Genomic DNA, 14,589 nt, shown 5'->3' with positions numbered 1-14,589 from the left:
TTTCTCGCACACACAAAGGAAAAGGAAGGGGGGGGTTTCTTTGCAAGGGAGTTGCACTTACCGTGACCTTGGTGGCTAATGCAGGAAGCGGATGGTGCTAAATTTTGTGATCGAATTATCCCGGGGGGTTGCCGCTCACGAGACCGCTCCTTAAGGGGCGCTTGGCCGAAGCGTGGCAAAACACCACCCACCCAAATCATGAGAGGATCTGTGTTTGCAGCAACCCCTTGTGGGTATTAGGGGCATAATGGCTGGCAGCCCTTTTAAACTGGGGCCTGTCCTGACAGTGCTACGGTATCAGGACGGGCCCAGATTTTAATCCAGGGAGGGCCAGTCAGCCAATTGGCCCTCCCGCCTTTACTGGTCCAAAAAACAGAAGGAAAAGAGGAGGGGAGAGGGAAACAGATTTCCTGTGGAAATTAGAAAATAATTTCGAGGGCAAGATTGGGATCAACGACCTGTGACGGCTCTTACCCGGCCCCAAACCAGAGTCGTTTTGACCTGACTCATGAGGTCCCTTCCCCAGAGATTGGACATGGATGTCCAAATGATGGGGCGGACTGTGAGCTGCCGCCGAAGTCCTGGGCTGTTGACCGTGAGCGGCGGATGCTCCGTCTCGCGGTTTGTCTCCCCACCCCCCAGATGTGCAGGCAAGCCTCGGTCGGCCACTGGGCTTGCCACTCGGCTGTGCTGATGACAGTAACATCAGCGCCGGTGTCCACCAGGCCCTTGAACTTACATCCTTCTATGGCGAAGCTCCAGATATGGACGGAGCTCCCGATAAGCGTCTCCACCGCTGCGACGGTGGTGTAGGCTGCGCCATGTTGGCTGCTGGGGCTCGTAGCCTTTATTGGGTCGGCAGCTGGCAGCGCATGGGGCAAGAGAATCAGCTGAGCGCAGCTGGCTCCGGGCAGCTCCTGTGGGATGTTTGTCCAGACCTGGAGGTGGATGGGTCCTTGGTGCGTGGAGTCGATCACTCCGGGACGCATGAACAGTCCCTGTTCAGCGGCAGAGGCCTTTGGCAGCACTAGCCCAATTGTCCCGGTAGGGATGGGCTCGTCATACTGGGTTGGGGCGACAAGAACCTCGTCGGGAACTTAAAGGAGATGGGCTGGGTGCATGCTCGAGATGCCACCGAGAGGGGTGGTTTTGGCAGGGGCCTTGGCGCTTGGGTCTGCTCTAGTACTCTCCTCCTTGGTCCTGGGCTGGGGAGACGCCCGGGCGGGAGTTTCCCGCCGGGCAGTCCGTTTCTCCAATGGAAGCCCTTCTGGCAACGTGGGCACCGGGTTTTAGGTGGCCTTCTCCTCCTGGGGGAGGACCCTCCTCCATCGGGTTGTAGGCCCCCACCGGGCTGCCTACACTCCCTTCGAAGTGTCCGGTCTGCCGCAGTTAAAGCAGTCATCCTGAGACTGTCTCCCGCCGGTGGAGAGTGCTGCGGCGAGAAGGCTAGCGTGGTGGGCGGTGGACCCAATGTCGTGGCAAGCCTTAAGCATGTCGGCCAGTTCAGGATTTTTTGCCCAGGCCCGTGATTGCTCTTAAGCGGCACTCCGTGGAAGCTGCTCTCTTTATGCGAGCGCATGAGGAGCTCGCTTTGGGCCTCCTCGCTATCTACCTGCCTCTTGAGCCGCTTCCTGGAGCCTGTTCACAAATTCAGCATAGGGCTCTTAGGGTTTTTGCCGGATGGAGGAGAAACTCTGGGTTGGCTGGCCGGCATTGGGGACTTTGACAAATGCCTTATAGGGCGCACTCAGAGGCGCACCGTAAGGGTGGCCTCAGGCAGGACAACCTGCTCCGTGGGATTGGCAAAAGCATCGAAACCGCAAAGCTGAGCGGCGGTGGAGGCGCCGCCAGAGGTGGATGCTCTGTTGCAGCACTGCGGGCGGAACTCACTTTCCCAGACCACAAATTGTGCAGGGCTCAGGAGCATGCGAAAGGTGGTCTTCCAGTCATCTGGAACCATTAGGTGGTTCCTTGCGACGGGCTCCCAGCATGCCTCTCACGTAGGGGCTAGTGACTCCTACGTCCCGCATTGCTTTTGGCGGAGCTCGGTAAGGATGTTATAGCTTAGAGGCGGTAATTTCGACAACTCGCTTGGATGACGCCATCCTCCCCTCAGTATCTGTGAAGTGGATGGGGAAAAATGCAAGAATATCGGCATCGTCTTCCGTCAGGGTTTCTTTCTTCTGCAGATCGTGGGCTAATACGTTCTGCGAGAGTTTTGAAACCCGCGCCATTACGTGGCGCTGACGGAGGTGCAGTGGCTTCGGAAAATGAAGGCGAAGCAAGGGGAGTGGCTGAGCCGCGGGAGAGTTTGAAATGGGTGAAGGAGCGAGGGGGGCAGAAGGAGGACAGGCGTCCAATTTAGTGGATAGAGAAAATTCCGGGGTTGAAATTGAAGGTGAAAGATCGAAAGGAGGGCGGCCTACAGCAAGGGAGCCGTGGGTCTGCAGGCTGATGGCGACAAAACATTGTCTCCCACGCCAGTAGCAGCGACATTGGCCTTGCCGAGGCTCTGTGCGAAGAGTCGCCCGATGTTTTCCCAGTCCTTAAGATTCAATGTCCCCCCCTCTGGGTACCATGGACACTGAGCTTCAATCTCCTCAACCAATTTGCGCAGCTCCCTTCTTCTTCACGGGGACCCTGCCGCATTTCGTTACCGCTTTCAGTTCGTCAACGTGCTTGTCATAAGCCCTGCTTGTGCAAGCTCCCATACTCACCGGTGTTCCGTCGGACGAGAGAGTGTCCTAGGACGCGTGTCTCTGGATCGGCGCATCCAGAGGACAGGCGATACCGAAACGGTGGTCCCTGGATGCGCCGATCCAGCGGACTTCGGTATCGCGGCCCTTCCCCAGGCGACGGTGAGCAGGGTGGAGGTTCGAGGATTCCCGGGTTTCGGCACCAGCTTGTAGTCGACCCACGCGGTCAGCGTAAGAACGAGACGAGACGCGGAGATAACATCTGGTGGAGATCGCCAGCAGCGGGAGACCGGAGGTCCGTGTTCCTAGCGAGTCTCCCGTCTGCCGGTTCCTGGCACCTTTTATTGTTATCCTATTGGGGGCGTGTAGGAGGGAGGACCGGGGGGAGTTCCGGGAGAGCGGGAGGTCGGGAGATCATCATGTGATGCATGATCTCATCTGGCTACGTGCGGAGAGGAGCGTACGCGTCTGAGCCTAATCCTCACCTGGGGGCAAGACCATTGTCCCTGCGCCCGGTGATTGAGCCAGACAGTTCATGACCCGTGACTCATGGGGGGATGAGGAGTGGGGGTGCGATGCGACCGGCAAGGCCGCAGGTCCGTTGGCGTCCCAACGTTCTACTACGGCACTGCTGGGTCGGCAGTGCACTACTACAGGAGTGAAAGACGATAGGCAAGGCGGAAAGGCTCAAAGGTTCTTTTTCGCATAGAATTGCATTTGTATCCCATGATTCTGGGCAGTCCTACTTGGCTCGCATAAAACTTCAATGTCTTCTTTTATATGACAAAGACATAAGAACAGGGGTCCCCAAACTTTTTAAACAGGGGGCCAGTTCACTGTCCCTCACTGTTGGAGGGGCGGACTAAAAAAACTATGAACAAATTCCTATGCACAAATGATTGTAAAATGTTTGATTTCACCTTTCAGCCTTTCTGTCATGGTCTATTTTTAGAACAGTGACCAAAGTATGTCAAGTACAGGGTGGGCTCCAAATATTGTTGGGGAGGCTGTGGAATACCTTCCCCTGTAAAAAAAAAAAAAAGCAGAACTTTCCCAATGAAGCATTCCATCTAACCCAGGATCAGGTATCTTCCTGGGTTCTTTCCTTCCTAGCAGCCAGCGAGCGATTCGCCAGCCTGGCTGATGCCAATGGGAGTGAGGCGGAACAGAAAGCCTGAGAGCAACACATGGACTAGCTGAGAGGGAAGGGCGGAGCAGGCGTTGCCACATGTAAGGTTTCCAACTCTGGGACAGAAAATTCATGGAGATTTGGGGGTGCCATCATGTAACTGCAATCAACAGCCATTGGGGCCGGTTCCTCCTCTCCCTCGAGCCCCCACTGCACATGAATGGAGCCATCGCTGCCATGCCTGGCGGGCCGGATAAATGCCTTCAGGGGGCCACATTTGGCCCCCGGGCCGTAGTTTGGGGACCCCTGCATAAGAACAAGCCTGCTGGGTCAGACCAGAGTCCATCTAGTCCAGCACTCTGCTACTCGCAGTGGCCCACCAGGTGCCTTTGGGAGCTCACGTGCAGGATGTGAAAGCAATGGCCTTCTGTGGCTGTTGCTTCCGATCACCTGGTCTGTTAAGGCATCTTTTCGGGGAAGGTGAGCGTTCTTAACTGCAGGGAGGTCTGCAGCAGGTCCTCCAGTATCCTTGGCATCGCTTCGGTGGCACCAGGATCTAGGAACTTCAGGAAAGGCAGATGGTAGGAATCCCGAAGGACTGCTGGGCCAGGCCCAGAACGTTCCTTCCGGAATCTCTTCAGTGCTGGTTGCCACCGAGATTGATAATCTGCAGGAACGGACAGCTTCCAATGCATTTCTCTTGATCCCTTGGATTTTATTACACAACCAATCCAGGTGGGTGAGGGAGGGTAAGCCTTCCAGCGTGTCAGACTCCGGTCCAAAATGAAGAAACGGTAGCTGCAAGCTATAGATTTTATTAAGAAACCAAAGAGTAACAATCGATAGACGATTCTGAAAGGCACGTGTGGAGCAGGAGCTTAAATCCCCAATGTCCCCCCCCCACCCACTGGCCAAGCAGCACCACCACCACCACCCCCAGAATCAAAGCGAAAGTACAAGGGAAAGAAAACACTTCACACCTAGAAGGGTGTGAACTAAACCAGGCCTGAGGCCGACTGGCCCAGAGAGTAGAATGCTGACACCAGGGTGAGAGTCAGAATCCGTCACTTGACTCCCCCCACAAATGACAGGAGGATGCTGTCCTGACACAGCGAAGAGTTTTGAAGTCCGTTCAAGCTGTTGCCCTTGAGGACCCAGTATTCAGCGGGGGCATGGCCAGACAGGCCAGAGTCCAGGTGGGCAGCAGGCAAAGGCCCGGTCAAGGCAGGCCAGAGTCAGGGCAAAGGCAGGAAATCAGACAGGCAGGCTGAGAGCCAGAGGTCAGAGCAGGGGCCTGCAACCTGCAGCTCTCCAGATATTCATGGACTACAATTCCATTGTCGAAGGCTTTCACGGCCAGAATCACTTGGGTGCTGTGTGGTTTCCGGGCTGTCTGGCCGTGTTCTAGCAGCATTCTCTCCTGACGTTTCGCCTGCATCTGTGGCTGGCATCTTCAGAGGATCTGATGTTGGGAAAGCAAGTGGAGTATATATATCTGTTGGAGTGTCCAGGGTGGGTGGAGAAACATTGTCTGTGAGTAACAAAGAAGGCAACCAGGTCAATAGTTGAGGGCATCTGAATAGAAGTATGAGTAACAATGAAGACTATAGCATGGGAGTAACACAGGAGATAGCAAGGTCACTGGTGGGAGCATCTGAATAGAAGTATCCTGGCCTTTGTTTCTTTTGTCTATGGTCATCCTGTGTTTGTGTGGAGCTGGTTAGACACTGTCTTGACTAGAGTCTTGACTCTTCATTGTTACTCATACTTCTATTCAGATGCCCTCAACTATTGACCTGGTTGCCTTCTTTGTTACTCACAGACAATGTTTCTCCACCCACCCTGGACACTCCAACAGATATATATACTCCACTTGGTTTCCCAACATCAGATCCTCTGAAGATGCCAGCCACAGATGCAGGCGAAACGTCAGGAGAGAATGCTGCTAGAATACGGCCATACAGCCCGGAAACCACACAGCACCCAAGACTACAATTCCCATCAGCCCCTGCTACCATGGCCAATTGTAATCCATGAACATCTGGAGAGCTGCAGGTTGCAGGCCCCTGGGTTAGAGGGAACCAGGCATGTGGAGATTATCCGGAAGTCCACTTCCTGCACCCAGGCAGAGCTCAGTCCCTCCCTGGCAGGGTTTACATTACGGGAAGTCCTGGCCAATGAGGCTGGGGCTCTGCTAGAGGCCTTCATCTTCCTCCTGTGCAGATGCCTCCCACCTGGCAGAGCCTTCTGCCATGCCCAGCAGCCATATGCGCCCTTCTCTTGTGGCTCCGCGGTTGTCGCCTCTGCCTCCTTGGAGCATCCGGATCCTTACTTGGCTCTTCGGAGATCCCTGAAGGCTCTCCTAGCTGCACAGCATCAGGCTCTGCCTTGGCTTGCTGGGAAGGGCTTGGAGCTGGCTCTGCAGCTTCCACCTACTCGTGAGGAGCCAGCTCTGGCTCGACAGTGTCTTCAGACTCTACATCAGATCCCTCAGGGTCCATGGACTGGCTCATGACAAGACAAACCAGAAAAGGCAGGAGCTGCTGGGAAGTGTCATCCTTGGCCAGCCAGGAAAGCCCAGATTCCAGCTCCTGCTAGAGGGGCAGGAATTGCACAACCCGTGCCACAGGAAGCCATGCTCCCCTCCTCGCCGCACAGTGTGCTTCTCCCTGGCAGAGGCAAGCCTTGAAGGGGGGGGGGGAGTGCAGGAGGAAGCCATACTCTGCCCCCCTACATGCTGTGCTTCTCCCCACCAGGACTAGATCCTGGCGACTTTGAGATCAAGGCAATGCTGCTCTCCCACAGACAAGCCTCCAAATCGGAAATTCTTCTTTACGCGGCTTGCAGATTACAGGTGAAGAACTTTTGATAATGTTGCAAAAGCAGAGCCACCAGAAGGGAGGGGGCGCTCGGTACTAGAAGAAGAAGAAGAAGAAGAAGAAGAAGAAGAAGAAGAAGAAGAAGAAGAAGAAGAAGAAGAAGAAGAAGAGGAGGAGGAGGAGGAGGAGGAGGAGGAAGAGGAGGAAGAGGAGGAAGGAGGAAGAGGAGGAAGAGGAGGAGGAGTTTGGATTTATATCCCCCCTTTCTCTCCGGCAGGAGACTCAAAGGGGCTTACAATCTCCTTGCCCTTCCCCCCTCACAACAAACACCCTGTGAGGTGGGTGGGGCTGAGAGAACTCCGAGAAGCTGTGACCAGCCCAAGGTCACCCAGCTGGCATGTGTGGGAGTGCCCAGGCTACTCTGAATTCCCCAGATAAGCCTCCACAGCTCAGGCGGAAGAGCGGGGAATCAAACCCGGTTCCTCCAGATTAGATACACGAGCTCTTAACCTCCTACACCACTGCTATTCAGGGGCCCTCGGGCAAAGGTGCTTTATACAGCCCGCTGGAGCCGGTGCTGGTGAACATGGTCCTGGAGCAGGAAGCGAGGGGCGGAGGGACCGCAGGCCTCGGGGGTGGCCCCCTTCACTCCCCCCACTCTGGGGGAGCCACCGCCACCACTCAAGTGAGGAAGCCCCGCTTGCTGCCTCTCCCCACTAGGTCCTTGGGGTGAACTTTGAAGAACTTTGTGCCTGTGGGAATACAGGACAGATTTTGTCAACTCGCAGCTGAGCTGGAAGAGCCCATTTGCAAAGTTAGGGGGAAGGGCTGTCTGTGTATTTATGTTGTTGTTGTTTGTTTGTTTGTTTGTTTGTTTGTTTGTTTGTTTACTTACTTACTTTTACTTACACTCACTTACTCACTTACTTTTACTTACACTCACTTACTTATACTTACTCACTTACTTACTTACTTACTTACTTACATATACCGCCCTATCCCCGAGGGGCTCAGGCCGGTGTGAGAATCTGTGTGAGAATCTGAGAAAAGAAACCTGCTTTGCAAAGTTAGGGGAGGTTATCTGTGGGGGCAGGTGAATCTGTAAGTAAGCTTTCTTTCCATTGAATAATTAGGCTGGGTTTTCATTAACTGTGGTAAATTGCAGGGCCAAGCGGTGAGGAACGGCAGGAAGGGTTGCCCCCCTCAGTGGGCGCTGTTAACCCACCAAGAGTTTTCTAGAGCCTGCTTTGTTCATACAATGGGCTTTACTGCTAGTTCCTTATAAGATCCTTAATTTTTCTCTCATTACTAAGATAACCTAAATAGAAATTAACACCAAAAAAGGAGGATCAAAACTCTGGAAGACGACACATAATGGATCTGTGGACCTCACCTTTTCACTTATGAACTGAATTGCCGAGACTCAGTTCCACAAGCCAATGGCAACTGTCCAATGGAAATCCAACAGGATGCATTTCACAAAGCAGACTCTAGTCCACCCCCAAAAAGTTTTTGTATTTAATATGCTAATTTTACAACCCTGTAAGCACATCCAGTTCCTGGCTTCTCTTGTTAAAATATCTCAGGTAAGAACATAAGAACGTAAGAAAGAGCCAGCTGGATCAGACCAGAGTCCATCTAGTCCAGCACTCTGCTACATGCAGTGGCCCACCAGATACCTTTGGGAACTCCCATGCAGGATGTGAAAGCAATGGCCTGCTGCTGCTGCTGCTGCTCCCGAGCACCTGGTCTGCTAAGACATTTGCAACCTCAGATCAAGGAGGATTAAGATTGGTAGCCATAGATCGACTTCTCCATAAATCTGTCAAAGCCCTTTTTAAAGCTATCCAGGTTAGGGGCCATCACCACCTCCTGTGGCAGCATATTCCAAACACCAATCACACGTTGCGTGAAGAAGTGTTTCCTTTTATTAGTCCTAATTCTCCCCCCCAGCATTTTCAATGAATGCCCCCTGGTTCTAGTATTGTGAGAAAGAGAGAAAAATGTCTCTCTGTCAACATTTTCTACCCCATGCATAATTTTATAGACTTCAATCATATCCCCCCTCAGACGTCTCCTCTCCAAATGAAAGAGTCCCTAAAGGTAACAGATATTGAGGTAGGCTCTAGGACAGTGATGGCGAACCTTTTCGAGGCCGAGTGCCCAAATTGCAACCCAAAACCCACTTATTTATCGCAAAGTGCCAACACGCCAATTTAACCTGAATACTGAGGTTTTTGTTTAGAAAAAATGGTTGGCTCCAAGGCGTGCGTTACTCAGGAGTAAGCTTGGTGGTGGTCAGTGGCTTTGCTTTGAAGCAACTGTGCAACCCTTCCAATGGGTGAATCACGACCCTAGGAGGGTTTACTCAGAAGCAAGCCCCATTGCCAGCAACTGAGCTTACTCCCAGGTAAAAGATCGCACTTTAGTTCTTTGCATGAAAATCAGTGGGGTTTAACAGCGCTTAACAGGGTTACCTACACTGCTTCCCCAAAACTAGGTCTTGGGTTTAATGCTAATAATGCGAATAATCAATTAGCTAATGCTAATAATAATGCTAATAATCAAGCCCAGTGGCCCAAGCCAGCCTAGATGTGTGTGTGGGGGGCACTCCGTTTGCACGTGCCCACAGAGAGGGCTCTGAGTGCCACCTCTGGCACCCGTGCCATAGGTTCGCCATCACTGCTCTAGGATCCTGCTGCCAGTCAGTCGACAACACAAAGCTAAACTGACAATGGTCTGATTCGGAGTGAGACTATTTTATACGTCCGTATATTTCGATTGGCCGTAAGGACTGGGGGCCGTTTGTTTAGTGTTCCACCACAGAGCTGGACTTCCATTCTAGAACTGGAAATGTCAGAGTTAAAGTCTAGAACCTTGCATTGGTCCTCCTCCGCCCAGGATGGTTGCTCAAAATGCAGTTCGTATTCCACGCGACACGCTAAACGTACGCCTTCACAATGTTCTCCACGCCTTTGCCGTCGTGGAGAGGGAAGACGTGTTCAAGAAGACTCCTTGCCCAGCCTTCTTGATGTTTGAGAATGCCGCCTACCTGGCTGACATGAGCTTTGAGCTACCGTGCAACTGTAAACCAGAAGAGGTGCCCTCTGTGGTCTGGTACTTCCAGAAGAGCATGGGCAGTCGGCAGACGAGAGTCCTGACAGATTTTGGTGGCAAATTGATTGTGGACTCCAGCTTCATCAAGGTGGGCAGTGACATGCTCCGGCGCTTCAGCATTCGGATGTTCAGTCTCATTGTTTTCCGAGTTCAAGTGGAAGATTCAGGGCACTACATCTGTGGCACAAAACAAGGGGACTTCTTCTACGGCTACGATGTAGACGTGCAGGCATCCAAGGGTTTGGAAGTGGCCTTCGAGGACAGAAATCAGCACCCACAGAAAGACCAAGTTGAAACCCAATTCATGGTCTTCACTGTCTTCTGGGACTGGACCACATGTGACCGTTGCGATGTCAGAGGGGAGCAGCGGAGGATTGGCCTTTGCCACGTGAGGAGCGCCTACCTGCTCAGGCGATACCACACTTCCACAGCCGAGGTTGCCTCTTGTGGCTCTCACTCCATCCCAAAGCAGTTCCAGGGTATCATCCAGCACAGGCAGCCGGAGATAGTTATCCGAAGCTGCACGAAGCCCTGCGGGAAGAAAAAATCCTCAACCGAGGGGGAAACGTCCATCTCTGATGTCATCTCAAAACTCGGGGAAAAGCCGTGGGTTCCCAATGTGCCCATTCAGTTCCACAAGCAATCTCTCAGCAGTGGATTGGTTATCTCCTGCCCTGGTGCCCGGCCGGAGCATGCTGTGGCCTGGGACAAAGATACGACTCGGCTGTATCTCACCAGATACCTCACTGGGATCAATCGGAGCATGAGGGTTTTCATAGACCATGGAAACCACCTGCACATTCGGTTTGCCCAGCTGAGTGACAGGGGCACTTACTACTGCTGGCGAGAGGGGCAGATGGTGGCTGGTTTCCGGCTCTCTGTGGTGTACGAGAGCCGCCGCAGACGCAGCCTGGATGATCCTGAGACGCTGTATGCTGTCAAAGTCATCCTGACAAGCTACGTCCTCATTACCCTCGTGTTTCTTGTCCTCCAGGTGGTTCGTTGCTGCCTTTACGCCTTCAGGTGCACAGCTGTGGATTAACATCACTGGGTGAAGTGGATGTAAACCAAGAGTAGGTTGCGCATGCAAGGATAAGAATCCATCAACCAATTAAAGCATTAATGAACTAATTCGTTCATTGGCCTTAAAAGAGTGTATATATTGTAGACACTTAAATCGTGGTGTCCTTTCAGAGAAAAGTTTCAGTTTCGTTTCTCTTGAATGCTGTATAATTTAATATATGCAAAGATCCATTCTTGGTTAGAGAAGGAGGCTATCTTTTCATGTTTTCCATCTAATATGGGATGGGTTTTTTTGCATTAATATAATAGGAATAAAATATAAACTGAACTAGCACAAAAACCATTTAAATTATGACATCGTGGAAACGGCCGACAAATCACCGCTGACTTGTGGTGATCCTCAGTGGAGTTTTCAAGGCAGGAGATGTTCAGAGACGGTTTGCCATTGGCTGACTCTGCGTGGGCTGAGAGAGTTCTGAGAGAACTGCGCCTGGCCCAAGGTTACCCCGCCGGCTTCATGTAGATGAGTGGGGAATCGAACCCAGTTCTCTGGGTTAGAGTCCACTGCTTTCAACCACCCCATGAGACTGGCTACCTAAATGGCAGAGGGAGCTGCTCCGTGTATGAAATAATTTAAAAAGTAAGAGTGAAGTCATTGAGAGCACAATTTGAGGTCACGTTGCAGCATTAATATTTTTCATGGTTGCAAAATATTGAAATACAGAGCCCTGTTCAGAACTTAGCAGTGTTAGAAACTGGCCTGGCATTCAGAAATATGCAACCAGTATTAAGTTCGAAGATAACCTGCACCTTTGCAAACAAATCTCCAGAATTACAGCATAAACGATGCAGCAGTGGCATAGGAGGTTAAGAGCTCGTGTATCTAATCTGGAGGAACCGGGTTTGATTCCCAGCTCTGCCGCCTGAGCTGTGGAGGCTTATCTGGGGGATTCAGATTAGCCTGTGCACTCCCACACACGCCAGCTGAGTGACCTTGGGCTAGTCACAGCTTCTCGGAGCTCTCTCAGCCCCACCTACCTCACAGGGTGTTTGTTGTGAAGGGGGAAGGGCAAGGAGATTGTCAGCCCCTTTGAGTCTCCTGCAGGAGAGAAAGGGGGGGGGGGATATAAATCCAAACTCTTCTTCTTCTTCTATTAAGGCACAGCTACTGATTGGAAATGAAGGTCAGGATTCACACTGGCCGTTTCACAACAGACCAGTAATTGTGAACCATTTCTGTTGTTGAAGAGAAGATCTGAGCATCCCACCTTAGTATGTTGGGTAGGCGTGTGAGGACGTGTTTTTCCCAATCTCAAAAGGGTGAGGCCAATTCTGATGTCTGTGGTTAGAAGCTCTGATCTTACAAACAGTTTTATTTCCTAAATGTTACGTTTTCCAGAAACTGTACCTTTCGTAGCAAGAAGTGCTTCAGCTGGGAGAGCCAGAGGCTGTTCACACAAAGTCTGTGTAGAAACTATTGCGCAGGCCCCTCCCCATTTGACCTGCTGCCGTGAGATGCCACCTGTATAACTTCTACAGGATAAGGGGAAGGGGTCAGTCATAGAATGCTAACAAATGGGGCCGCCTCTGCAAGGGAAGCACAGGGTACATTTGGTCGGGAGACTGTCGTGGTTTGGACTTATAAAGCAGAGTTTACACAATAATGAGGCAGAGTCAGTTGCTTTATAGAAGTAGAGTTTACTTACTTACTAAAAGTAGGGTAGGGTAACTTGGAAGACAAAATAAGAAATATCTTTCTAACTAGCCAGCTCAGCCAGCTTACTGCTTAGACGATCACATGGCTACTACTCACACAGAATCACTGTGACTGAGCGACTGAGTGTAACAAAGTGTAGAGTGTATCTTCACGCAACATGTGATTGGTGTTTGGAATATGCTGCCACAGGAGGTGGTGATGGCCACTAACCTGGATAGCTTTAAAAGGGTCTTGGACAGATTTATGGAGGAGAAGTCGATCTCTGGCTACCAATCTTGATCCTCTTTGATCTGAGATTGCAAATGCCTTAACAGACCAGGTGATCGGGAGCAACAGCCGCAGAAGGCCATTGCTTTCACATCCTGCATGTGAGCTCCCAAAGGCACCTGGGGGGCCACTGCAAGTAGCAGAGAGCTGGACTAGATGGACTCTGGTCTGATCCAGCTGGCTTGTTCTTATGTTCTTATGTATCAAAGAATATATAGACTATGTGCAGACTGGCATGTAGCCCATGCCGGCTCTGCTTGACCAATAGGTGTCAATTACCTGGTTGCTGACTTCTGACCTCACTAACTAATTAGCATGCAACAATTAACTCCTTCATTACTGGATTGTGTGACTGGCACTTGCCAAATCCCAGCAGAGACAAATCTCACATAGTGGGGGTGTTAGGCAGACTCAGAAGCTGGATAGCTGCAGAGGAATTGGAACCAAGCTGTTGGGAGGGAGGGAGGGAGGGAGGGAGGGAGGGATGAGTCACGGAGAAGTCAAAGGCAGGTGGAGGTCTGCAGTGTTGGAAAGGAGGGGCAAAAGAACAGGGGAAACCTAGAGGAAAACTTCATGCCAGGCTCAGAAGGGGCTGCAGGTACCCTTTGGGAAGATGGCCGAGGGCCAGGGAAGCAGGAAGTCAGCAGAGTCTGGATTTCAAAGATGGATCTGAATTCATCCGCTTGGTCTGGCTGAATGTTGGTCCCGATACCTGTGCTGAAATTGAGACGGTTCCCATGAAACTTCTCTATTCCTCAGTCCCGTTTTGACCCTTCCTTGCAACAGGTGGAGGGGACCGGCCAGTGCACCTGGATCATGGATGCATTCTGTTTTATCCCCTTTTGGGGATGTCACTTTCCCTCACAAATGTCTCAGGCAGCACTTATGTACCTTGCATGTACTTCCTGTAGCAATAGCAAAGGTGGATTGGCGCACAACATTTAGTATCCAACAGTGTTATGAGACCAGGAACCGTTTCTGGCACCTCTCTGATCCTCTGCCTTCATCAGGTTTTTTTTTAATGAATTGTAAAAAATGATGTGTGATTTTCCATACAGCAGGATAGTTACACATTTATAAAGAAAGCACATAGTCTTTTTGTTGAATCATTATGCTGTTTTTTTTTTTTCAAAAACCACTGTCTGCCCAAAGGAAGTGTATTTAACCCATGGTATATGCCTGCAGGGGTCTGCAACCTGCGGCTCCAGATGTTCATGGACTACAATTCCCATCAGCCCCTGCCAGCATGGCCAATTGTAGTCCATGAACATCTGGAGAGCCGCAGGTTGCAGACCCCTGCCATATGGCAATAGCAGGGAAGCCATACTTTAAGAAACAACCGAAGTGTATTAGGAGACACTCTATCAGAGCTGGTCTCTGAAGACACGCATGTCACTGAATGTTATGACTCCTATCAAAGATTTATCCCCTTAAGTTTACAATCTGGAACCAAAGAATGAATGCCACGAGGACACGGGGAATGCCTCAACAGGGGCGCAGTTGCTGTCTGTTGGTCTTGCAGCAGTGGCGTAGTGGCTAAGAGCAGGTGCACTCTGATCTGGAGGAACCGGTTTGATTCCCAGCTCTGCCGCTTGAACTGTGGAGGTTTATCTGGGGAATTCAGAGTAGCCTGTGCACTCCCACACACGCCAGCTGGGTGACCTTGGGCTAGTCACAGTTCTTTGGAGCTCTCTCAGCCCCACCCACCTCACAGGGTGTTTGTTATGGGGGGGGGGGAAGGGCAAGGAGATTGTCAGCCCCTTTGAGTCTCCTACAGAAGAGAAAGGGGGGATGTGAATCCAAACTCCTCCTCCTCCTCCT

General features: G+C 51.5%; 1 protein-coding gene across 1 annotated transcript; it reads left to right on the top strand.

Annotated features, from left to right (window-relative positions):
* The first annotated feature begins 9,546 nt into the window (after positions 1-9,546).
* On the top strand, positions 9,547-10,803 carry FAM187A (family with sequence similarity 187 member A). The gene has a single exon (XM_048517568.1). It carries the CDS (start codon positions 9,547-9,549, stop codon positions 10,801-10,803), a length of 1,257 nt encoding a protein of 418 aa, XP_048373525.1.
* The last annotated feature ends 3,786 nt before the right edge of the window (positions 10,804-14,589 follow it).

Source organism: Sphaerodactylus townsendi, linkage group LG15 (genome assembly GCF_021028975.2).
Source record: "Sphaerodactylus townsendi isolate TG3544 linkage group LG15, MPM_Stown_v2.3, whole genome shotgun sequence".
Classification (NCBI taxonomy): domain Eukaryota; kingdom Metazoa; phylum Chordata; class Lepidosauria; order Squamata; family Sphaerodactylidae; genus Sphaerodactylus; species Sphaerodactylus townsendi.
Note: the sequence above shows the minus strand (reverse complement) of the source record. Positions and strands in the feature narration are given on the sequence as shown.